The sequence below is a fragment of the Melospiza melodia genome, chromosome 26, assembly GCF_035770615.1.
Source record: "Melospiza melodia melodia isolate bMelMel2 chromosome 26, bMelMel2.pri, whole genome shotgun sequence".
Classification (NCBI taxonomy): Eukaryota; Metazoa; Chordata; class Aves; order Passeriformes; family Passerellidae; genus Melospiza; species Melospiza melodia.
The window spans coordinates 3,956,478-3,967,104 of NC_086219.1; the positions used below are offsets into that span (position 1 = coordinate 3,956,478).

General features: G+C 48.5%; 2 protein-coding genes across 12 annotated transcripts in view; both read left to right on the forward strand.

The window, feature by feature from the left end:
- Window positions 1-4,109, forward strand: part of CAMTA1 (calmodulin binding transcription activator 1) — a 245,427-nt gene extending 241,318 nt beyond the window's left edge. For all 11 annotated transcript variants that reach the window (XM_063177088.1, XM_063177089.1, XM_063177093.1 and 8 more), the window contains one exon: window positions 587-4,109. In XM_063177088.1, coding sequence (XP_063033158.1) covers window positions 587-619 — 33 coding nt within the window. In that variant the 3' untranslated portion in view covers window positions 620-4,109. The remainder of the gene's footprint in view (window positions 1-586) is intronic.
- Window positions 4,110-5,639: 1,530 nt separating this feature from the next.
- Window positions 5,640-9,986, forward strand: VAMP3 (vesicle associated membrane protein 3). Its single transcript, XM_063176758.1, has 5 exons — window positions 5,640-5,894; window positions 7,026-7,107; window positions 8,255-8,413; window positions 9,015-9,066; window positions 9,816-9,986. Coding segments are annotated over exons 1-5 (315 nt in total). The 5' UTR covers window positions 5,640-5,892; the 3' UTR covers window positions 9,836-9,986.
- Window positions 9,987-10,627: the final 641 nt, after the last annotated feature.

Here is a 10,627-nt window from a genome sequence, read left to right on the forward strand (position 1 = left end):
TCCTGCCCTGCTGGGACAGCACAAACCATGCTGCCAGCAGCATGATTAACACAGGGCACAGCAGCTGGAGAACTTGAGAAGCAAAGTGCCTTTCTTCACACCCATACCAGTTCTTGTGCTTGTACATAAGCACTTCCTTCTGTGAGGTTCTCTGTACACTCCAGGCTTCCTTTCCAAGCTGGACAGGCTGATTTTCCCCCACTGTGCTGTCACTGCCTGAGCACTGTGTGGAGAGAAGGAACAGCACTGAACAAAGGACACCCCTTTGCTGTGAGCAGCTGCAGGGTCAGGCAGGACCAGCAGTCCAGGGAACCCCAAGGGATCGTGCTGACACCAGAATTAATCCCAGCACTGGGGAAAAGCACTGGAACCAAGTGTGTCTCTCCAAAGGTGTTTGTTTGGGATCCCCAGTGGCCTTTCTTGCACTTCCCAGCTGTTTGTGGTGTTGGGAAGGTGTTGCCTTCCTCTCGTGTCTCTGGGAGCTGCCTCTTCTGCACGGGAGGTTGGAGTGATGAATCCTTGTGATTGTTCTGTCTGCAAGAGATTTGTAGTAGAAGTGTTACATAGCTCCTCTTTGTTTTTTCAGAGTGAAAGAATTGAAAAAGGCCAAGGAACTTGAAGATACGCAGCAGCATCCCGTAGCAATGTGACATTGCTTTTCAGACTGTTTTCATTTTCTGTTTTTAGCAGAGACATGCAACAACAACAAAAATACCCACTGCAGTTCTGGAAATACCAGCTGCAGGATTTTAACAGTAATGTTTTGGTCATTGCATTTGCACTTTCATGGACAACTTTTAATTTGTTCAGCAAGACATCTTGGAACTCAATCTTCTGTTGGATCGTGGGGAAAACAAGACACCAGGAGGAAATCGTGAGTTGCTTCATTCTCCGAGGAGGAAGGAAGAAGCGATTAATTAATTATCCTTTTCATATAGGGCTGTATTAAACAACATGTGGAACTGTACAAATATTATACCAAAAATATTGTTCAGAAAAGGTGGGAATGCACAAGCAACACAAGAATGCTGTTCCTGCACCTGTCAGTCATCTCCAAGAAACTGAAGCTTTGAGAGTCTCAGTGGAGGGGCTTAGATCAGTACATCTTTATTGGGTCCATGCATCCTCATTTCCTTCGCACTCCTGTCCTTTGTGTTTTATTTAAACCTCTACAGCACACTTAATGCAACTTTTTAAATCTGCAGGTTTTTAATACATCCCGTGGGAACTTACAGGAGGGGTTTGGTGGATGAGAGACACGGGTATTGCATGAGGAATGGAGAGAGCAGCTTAAGCAAGTTTTACACTTTTTTTTGTTTTGTATTTTTACTAGAACCTGCAAACATATCAACTGTCATGTACTTTCTCTCATATTCAGCACTTTATTTTCTAGCCTTACCTTCATGTACTATTGTTTTAATTAAGTTCTCAAATAATTTGTAAAACATGTAGCTTTTTCTCTTGTGTACTTGTCAAACCTCTTGTCATTTTGCAGAGTCACGTACATATGTTGCCTGGACATTTTATGCCACCTAAAGATCAGTGGTGCTGCATTCTGGCCAGTAAATTTCTTATTTTGGCTACTTCATCAAAATCTGGGCAGTTTCTGTATATATAGAAGGTAGAAATGGAAAATGAGAAAAAATATTTGAAAGGGAATATATTGATTAATTACTAAATATTTTATTCACAAAGGGTCAATAACTTGGCAAGATAAAATTATTATTTGTATAGTTTTGTCTGAATGAACGAGAAGAGTGTGGATGTATTGTTTGTACATATTGTATATATTAAAGAGATATGTGCATGAACTCAAGAAAAAGAAATGAACAAAGCAAAGCATTAGTGGCTATGGTCTGTAAAATGAAACAAAAACTTTATTTCACTATAAGAAACTTTATTTTAAATGTTCTTTAGAAGAACATTTTTGCTAAAGCATGACTAAATGGCAAAAAAGAGCTACTGTATTTAGACTTAGGAAAAAAAAGGCAGAGCAACATTACTTTAAAAAAAAAAAAAAAGAAAAAAAGGATATGTTTACATTTGATTTTGGCTACCAGGAGTTTGGTTCAGTTGGGTTTAATTTATGTATTCCTTCCTTCTTTTTTTTTACCCCCGTCTTTTTTTTTTTCTTTTTTTTTCCTTTTTTTTTTGCCAATGGTGCCAAGTAATGTGAATGCTAATATTGCTTAAGAAAATTAAGTTACTTTTGCAAAGCAGATAATCATAAGAGTACAAAAACCGTATCTAGCTTAACACCATACACTCACTCCAATAAAGAACACTTAGAATGAACATAAAATGAAAAAAATAAATAAATAGTACGAAAGTAGAAAATATGTTTCACATTTTCATATCTCCTGCTGGAAGTCAGAAAATGTAATAAAAATTGCACAAAAAATTTTAAAAAATTAAGTAAAACTTAAAAAAAAAAGATGCAAACTGATCCTGTAGGGGTGTCATGGTATATTGCTATTTCCACATAGTGAGGAGCCAAAGAAATTAGATTTTTTTTAAAAATTGAGCTACTAATTTAAAACTGTCACAGATTCTCAACAATGGGAACCAGTTCTGATCCTCATTACACAGGAATGTAAGGGAAGAAACTCCTGAAGTCCGTGTCATTACTTGTGGGTCACGTACATGTGTCTGAGATCAGAAACTGCTCCTGTCTGTTTGTCTCACTTGTGGCAGTTTAAAATTTCTGAATGAACTTGTGTAAATTTGAGATTGTTAGTTTTGGAATAGTTGTTCTTGCTTGATCCCGGCCACCAACTGCAATGTTTAAACGCAAGGCTTGTTGTGAAGCCAAAAAATATTCACACATAGGAAGCTTTGAAACTGGTGTCTTTAAAAGAAGAGTAAAAACAAAGATTGTGGCAAAAAAACTGGGGTCAGTGCTCTTGGTGCCTTTTCTATAATTGTACCTGTTTTTAATTACTTCTTTTCACTGCCAGCATTGAATTACAGTAGATGTGCTATAGCTCATTATCAGAATTCTCTTGTACATTTCTGAACTGCTGCTTTATGACCTGATTCAATTTTAAAAAAAAGGGAAAAAAGCAAAACAAATGGCCTGGTGCTCACACTGTGCCTGTGGGCAGCCTCATGGCCTGATTTACTGTCTGCAATTGGAACCTTAACCATTAAATTCTCCTCTCACGCCAAAACAGAACAGGAGAAGCTGAAGAATCTCCTTTGGAATGAATTGGAAATGCTCTGTATTAGTACTGGAAGAACTCTTGACATTTGGAAACCGAAGTATCGCACCCATCAACCAGTAACGTGACAATATAGAATTGATCCGTTCCTAACAAGAGTAGTGACCTCAGTGGAAATGTTTTAACTCCTCGTCTTTACAGAAAACCATTCAGTAATATACAGAGCTATTTCAAATTTACTCTTCCAGATCCATGGGCCTGGTGGTGTATCTACTAACCTAGATCCTGCTTCAGCCAAACGTTTAAGGCTGTGCTGGCTGTGGAGCATGCAGGCAGTGCTGCAGCACAGCTCCAGGACTGCTGGCGTGCTCAGGGCCAGCCCAGCTCCCAAGTGCTTTGTTGTGTCGGGCAGAAACCCTTCAGTGTGTGTCACTGGGCAGGGAGCAGCTCTCCCCCGCAGTGAAGTGATTTCTTCGATCCCTCTCCTTGGTTGTGGAACTTAATTTTCACCTAAGATATAAGTAAGTGCAGCTTTCTAGGAAAATTCGAATTCCCAAGTGCCAGGAGCCAGATCTTCTGTCTTCTGATAATAGAATCGCTCCTTTGTGAAACACATTCGACAGCAGTAATACTGTGTGAAAGAAATACAGAATATAACATGAACCCCCTCTCTGGTTGCACGCTTATGGCAGTTCCACACAATAGCTGGTGCCCAATGGGGGGTCCCCAAGACTTGCATGTAAAACTAGTATAGATGTCTTCTCTTTTGTAAGTTTTATTTTTGTAACTGTGCATGTAAAGCATCACTGAATCAATGGATCTGTTGAAGAACTCAGCTGCTGGAACCATGCAAAATGTTTTGAATTGCCCTTAAAATATGGAAAATGTTTTCTGAATGCTTTATATTCTTTCTGCTGTAAATTAAAAAAGAAAATTTCCCCATACAAAGCGTGTGCCTTCTTCTGAACACATCTCTTCCATCCTGCTTTGAGAACAAAGTATTGCTTTAGTCACTCTAAGGAACCACAAAAAAAAAAAAAAGTTTGTGCTCTGCAGGACCTTGTAAGAATATTGCATCTGATTTCTTTGGGGTTATGATGTGACAGTCCACAGCTTTCCTGCGAGCAGGTGCAGCCCCAGAGTTTTGTTTGCAGTTTCTCTTCAGTGGGCAATCACTTCCAGGGTTTTTTGTGAGAAACCATAAAGAGCTGGTAGCAAAATGCTTAATCCTGTTAAGCAGAGCCAAACGGCAGAATTCAAGAGGGCTGCTGATGCAGAAACCTGAGAGGTCACGTTTAATGATACAATTAACTGAGACGCAATAACTATTGCACTAATCAAATATGTTACTTATGAACTTATATGTTACTTATGTTATTTAAGAACTGGCCCTCGAGAGCAAAACTTGTACCAGACTACATGGCCAGCCCGGCAGGCAAACCTGAAAGCAGGTTCAATAAATTAATCTGATCTATCAGGGACGGTGTTAGTACCATTATGAGCAAGCTCTTCCAAAACCCAGCTCCACAACTGAATTCGAGACTTCAATAAGAGAGTTTCTTCTTGACTGCAGAGAAAGTTTAATTAGGTTTCTCTTTTAGAATAAATCAGCATTTAATTCTCCAAATTGCTCCCATTTTTCCATCTCACATGGCTGTTAATTGCTGGGTTATTTACCATCCAGGCAGGCTGACCCGGTCCTGAAGGAAGGCACCTCCTCCCTTATCCCCGGGGCGTGGCGGGAGAGAACTGAAGACCAAACATGAGGGGGAAAAATGCCCGGGGTGAGATAAAGTTTAACGAGGGGGGAAAAGAACAGATAACTCAAAACGCGTGAGGCAAAGGCCGGCAGTGCCTCCCTCCCAGCGGAGGCCGGTGTTCCCTGGCGGAGCAGCCCCGGGGCTCCTACGGGAGCAGCACCGAGCCCGGCGTGTGACCGGCCCTGCTCCGGGCACCGACAGCACCGACCCCGGCGTGTGACCGGCCCTGCTCCGGGCACCGACAGCACCGAGCGGCTCCGGCCCCGCCGGGACCGGGCAGCGAGAGCGGGGATCCCGCCGGGCGGCCCTGGAGCCGGGGCGGGGACAGGGACAGGGACAAGGACACCCCCGGCCCCCCTCGTGCGCTGCACGGACACGAGTGACAACACCACGGAATGCGCGTGGCTGTGGCTGTGTGTCCGTGTGTGTCCGTGAGTCCGTGTCCCTGTCACTATGTGGCTGTGTCTCCATGTCTGTCTGTGTCTCCATGTCCGAGTCCGTATGTCCGTGTCTGTCCATCCCCGTGTCCGTGCCCGGCCGCTCTCTCCGTTCCCGTTCCCGTTCCCGTCACCGTCCGGAGCGGGCAGGGCCGGCACAGCGCCCCCCAGCGGCCGCAGCGCGGCCTGCGGGGACCCGGCCATGGCCCCGCCCCAGGCCCCGCCCCCGAGCACCGCCCCGCCCTCCGCCCTGACCGCGCCCCGCCCCGCCCTCGCCCATTGCTCCGAGCTCGCCCCGGGCCCGGCCCTCTCCCATCGCTCCGACCTCGCCCATCGTCCCGGTCCCGGTCCCGGTCCCAATCCCGCCCTGAGCCTGCCCCGATCTCGGCCCTCGCCCATCGTCCCGGTCCCAATCCCGCCCCGAGCCCGCCCCGGGCCCGCCCCGTGACTCGTCAGCGCGGGGCGCCGCGCGCAGTTCCCGCTGGACCCGCCCGGGCGCTGCCGCCGCGGCCCCGTTCTCGTCCCTCCGCCAGGATGTGAGTGCGGGGCGAGCGGGGGATCTGGGGAGCGGGCGGGCCCGGGGCGGCGGGAGCAGGGGGTTCCGGGAGGGGCGGACACGGCGGAGGCGAGGCCCGGCCCGGCCCGGCCGTGCTTGGGCCGCCCCGCCTGAGGCGCCGCTCGGGCCGGGAGCGGGGCGCTGGCCCGGGCTGCGCAGGCCCGGCCGTCCCGCGGCCCCGGGCGCGTCTGAGGGCAGGGCCCGCCCTGCCGGGACAGCGGCCGCCGGGCACCGGGCGTTGCTGTGTTTGGGAGCTCGCAGGAAGCGCTGTCATTTCCGAGCCTGCTCACCTGGGACCGGCGCTGAAGCGGCACCGGAGGGTGGCACCAAACAGTGACAGGGTCGGTCCGAGCTTTGCCCTGGCTCCCGCCTTGTGCCTGTGCTCATTACGGGCGAGATAAAGCCAATGTGCAAATGTGTAAATACAGGAAACAGTCGGACTTGGCTGTTTGGAGTGCCAGGATAAACTAAACAAGATTCTGATGTAAAAGAACTAAGAACATGGGAAAGGAAATTGAGTGCAGATAGGTTTAGAGATACGCATTAGAAACCTGGCCAGGTGGTGAAAAGGTAATGAGGAGTATGTACAGAAGCTCTTGCATCCATTATAAAGATGGTAAAAAGAACTCTGTTACAAATTAAAAGCTGAGTGAAGTTACATTTTGTATTTTCCAAATACTGTTTCCTTCTGGTGCTTTCTCTTGCTCCGTATCAACCATTTAAAGAGAATAGAGAAGCATCGGTGGAAAATCACATAGTTATAATAAGTATTAAGTTTTTGTATTTAATTTTTCGTAAACTACTATTGCTTGAAACTTAGTACTTGTGTTCATTTGGGAAAGAGAGAACACCCTGAGCCCTCACTGCTCACTCTTTGAGGCCTCTGGAGTGTTGTTGGAGCTGTCCCTGCCTCATTGCAAAGCCGCTGCTGCCTCTTAGCGCAGCAGGCAATTTGTTGGCAAGATCTTTGGGATGCTGCACAACTTGCACCCACTGTCAGCTGTTAAAACACCATTTTTCCAGTAATCAACTGCCCTGTGTTTATTACAAGGATACAAGTTCCCAGTTTTCAGGACTGTCAGGTGTGTAATGATGCCTTTCTTTACTGCAGGTCGGCCAATGTCCCTGGGAGCTCAAACATGGCTGCTGGCAGCAATCGCCGGCTGCAGCAAACCCAGCACCAAGTGGATGAGGTAAAGTCTGCTCTGGTAGTAGTGTCAGCCTCTTCCTGAAGGAAACATGTGCAATTAAAAGGGTTGTTTTTTTCCAAAGCAGTTTTCCCTTCATTATATGAAGGGGAAGCACAGAGAGGTTCCCAGTGTGCAAACATTAGCAGCAGTCTTGGTGCTTGAGGAGTTGGCATAAGTAAAGACAAAAACCTTTGTTTACAGAGAACAAGCATTTTTTTTCATCAGCAGCTATGAGAGCTGGCTACCAATGTGATTTTTGTGGAATCCAAGAGCCAGGCTGGCTGGCAAGTATTTCTTGGCGTGGTATGCTATCATGTTTATTTTCCTCAACTCCTTCTGAGGCAAGTCAGGAAGTCTTTCCCAGGTTTGAAGACATGCCAGCACTGCTGACTGTGGAAACCCAGAGCACTGGGAATATTTCTGTGTCTGCTCTGGGGTGCCCTGACCTCCAGGGCAGCACTGACTCTGACCCTCATTCATGGAGAAAGTTTCCCAGACTTCAAGATAGGCTGGAACCCACAAAAGTGTGAAATAGATTACAGAGAGCAGTGTAGGTGTATCACTTGGTGAGAAATTGAGGTTTTGGGATTTTTAGTGTGTTGTGGATGGCAGCAAGATGGAGGGCACAGGGTGTTGAGTTTCTTCTTCATGCTTCTTCTTCCTTCTTCTCCATGGGTTTGGGTGTCATTTTGTAATTGGGCAGAAAAGTCTGCATTGCAGCTCTGTGGGATCAGTTATTGGGTTAAAAGGGGAAATAATCCAGGTGTCAGCTCTTAATTGGACAGTTTAGCCTGAAGCCCTTGTACCAAGAGATTGTGGCCATTTTGTGCCTTCTAATGAAAAGCTGCCCCACTCACAGCAGTGAGACTGTTTCAGTGATAAGAAACAATAAACACCTGAGTGTGAACGTGAACTGCTGTCTCAGTGCCTTCAATCCAGACCCAGAGAAACCATACCACAACTGACTTTATAAAGTAGGCATTCAGGGCTTCTAGCCACAGGTGGATCTCGTAGTTTTCTTTAACCTTGTGGCTGCATATACTAGAAGATAATAGCTCCTGCTTCTGAGAAAACACTGAGTGCCTTGCGGAGCTGTCTGTGGCTGTGCTGCACTGTGCGGTCTCTCACTGCAAGCCCTGCACTGCTGCAGGTTGTTGACATCATGAGGGTGAACGTGGACAAGGTCCTGGAGCGGGATCAGAAGCTGTCGGAGCTGGATGACCGCGCTGATGCCCTGCAGGCAGGAGCCTCCCAGTTCGAGACCAGCGCGGCCAAGCTGAAGAGGAAGTACTGGTGGAAGAACTGCAAGGTAACCCTGGCCTGTGAGCCTGCACTGTGCCTGGAGCACTTCACAGTTGGTGTCTCACAAGGCAGAAAGTGTTTAGCCGGTGTTTTGTAATTCACAGCATCTAGTTTTTAAAGCATGGCATTAAATTAACAAACAGCGTGTTACTGGCTGTGCTGCCCTAGGCAGGGTCTTGTCTGGTAATGGCCAGAGGGGAAGCGTGTCAGTAATCTTGAGAAACAAGAAGAAAAGGTTAAAAATGCATAGCTTGAATTTATGTGTGGGGAAGTATTAGAAAGTATTAGAAGAAGCTCACTCAGACTCCTGTACTTGTAGCTGTTGCCAAAGGTTGGAATCATCTTTGGTGAGTAACACAACAGCTTGTGCATTTATTGGGACAGGCTTTTTGTGGAGAAACCCTTATTGCTCTGTGTGCATGGCCTGCCACCTCCGAGTGCTGGTAGTGGATTGAGCTTGCTGACTGGAGAACCTTTGCTTGCCACTTTAGATCTGACAGAGAGTGCTGAAAGTCCCTTGCAGGGGCTGATTTCCTGTTCCCTGAGGGGCACTTGGTGCTGTTGCATGGTGTGGAGTAAGTGTTGTATGTTTGGTTTTTTTTTCACAGATGTGGGCAATATTGATAGGTGTTGTTGTCATTATCATCATCATCATTATTGGTAAGTTTGACCAAAATGGGGATTTCTCCTGGGTTTGGAATGGATAGTGTTAATTTGCTGAGTGGTACAGTGTAGGCAAAGGGAGGATACTCAGATGGAAATATATCCAAAGTGAATTTGAAATAGCAGTGATGGATTTAACAGCAGTTGCATGCGGTGAGTGGCACGCTGTGATAATGTGGGAGCTCCAGTGCTGGAATCTCAACCAGGAGTGAGGGTGACAAAGGTGAAAGTGAAAACAGGAAGGGCTTGGAAACCAGGAGCAGACCTGGGTTTATTTTACAGCTGCGGAAGTGTAACATGAGATTCCACACTCTGTCCTTGTCTGAGAGCTCTTATCATCTGCCTTGGCTCCCTGCTTTGTTGTGGCAGTTACGAGTGCACTGCTGTACCAGGGAGCCTTTGGGCAGAGGTTTGGCTGCTGGGTGAAATGAGACTAAAGGTGGGTTAGGATAGAGAGCCAGGGATGGAATGGTTCAGTCTTTGAGTCTTCATGTAATTGCCAAGGGTTTAAAGGGAAGACAAAGTTTTCAAGTTTGTGCTGTAACAGTAACAAACACAGCAGTAACCACTGAAATCAGAGACATAGTCCTGGTGTGCAAGCACAAGGGGAAAAACTAAGAAAACCAACATGGGCAAATTCTTAGATTTAAGAGGGATTTATCTTTATTATCTTAAATTCTTAAAAGGCAGGATTGTTATGGCGAGGGGCTGAAGGACATTATCCAACCTCTTTCTTCTCTTTGTAGTCTGGAGTGTGTATTCATGAATTACAAGAAGAAACTCAATTCAACTGAAGGTGCCTTTGGGAATCCACTTCAGCCTCTCCACTTCAAACCTGCTGCCTTCTCAGCCCGTTTACTGCTGTTTAAAGCAAACCTATTTTGATTACCGAGACGTTAACTAACCTTACTGGTGGCCTTAAGACACTCCTGTCATTAATTACTAACCAGCACAGCTCACGGTGCCTCCACGGGCCGGGCCCCGCCCCTCGGCCCCGCCCCTCGCTCCGACCACGCCCAGGGGCGGGGCCGGCGCCGCACGTGGCTGCGGGGCATGCGCGCGCACGGGGGCCGCGTGCGGCGCCGCGTGAGGGGCGGGGCGGCGCCTCCGCCCGCGCTGGCCACGCCCCCCGCGCGCGGTCTCCTCCAATAAAGCGGCTCCGACCCCGCCTCCGCCTCCTCCTCTGTCCGCGGGGCGCGGCGCACGTGGCGCGGGTGTGTGGGAGCGGGGCCGCCGCGTGCGCCGCGTTACGTAACGGCGCGGGGCGGGGGCGCGGCCCCTCAGGGCGCTCCCGGCCCGGAGCGGGCGCAGCCCGGGGTCGGCGGGAGAGGCGCGGCCTCGGAGGGGCGGGAAGGCGAAGCGGAGGCCGCCGGGCCCTTCGGCGCTGGGCAGCTGCGAGCTGAGGGGGCGCGCGGCGGGGAGCAGCGCGGGAGCGCGGAGCCCGCCCCGGTGCCCACTCGGCTCGGTGGAGAGGGGGGGGGGCGCCGCTCCTCCCACCGTCCCGTGAGGCGGCGCGTGCTCTGCCTGCAGCGCAGGCCGAGGGTCCGGCCGTGCCCCG

Excerpts from the sequence above, each read along its gene's own strand:
- VAMP3 (XM_063176758.1), top strand. Across the intron at positions 8,414-9,014 it reads ACTGGTGGAAGAACTGCAAG|ATGTGGGCAATATTGATAGG; the intron begins GTAACCCTGGCC and ends TTTTTTTCACAG. Across the intron at positions 9,067-9,815 it reads TATCATCATCATCATTATTG|TCTGGAGTGTGTATTCATGA; the intron begins GTAAGTTTGACC and ends TTCTCTTTGTAG.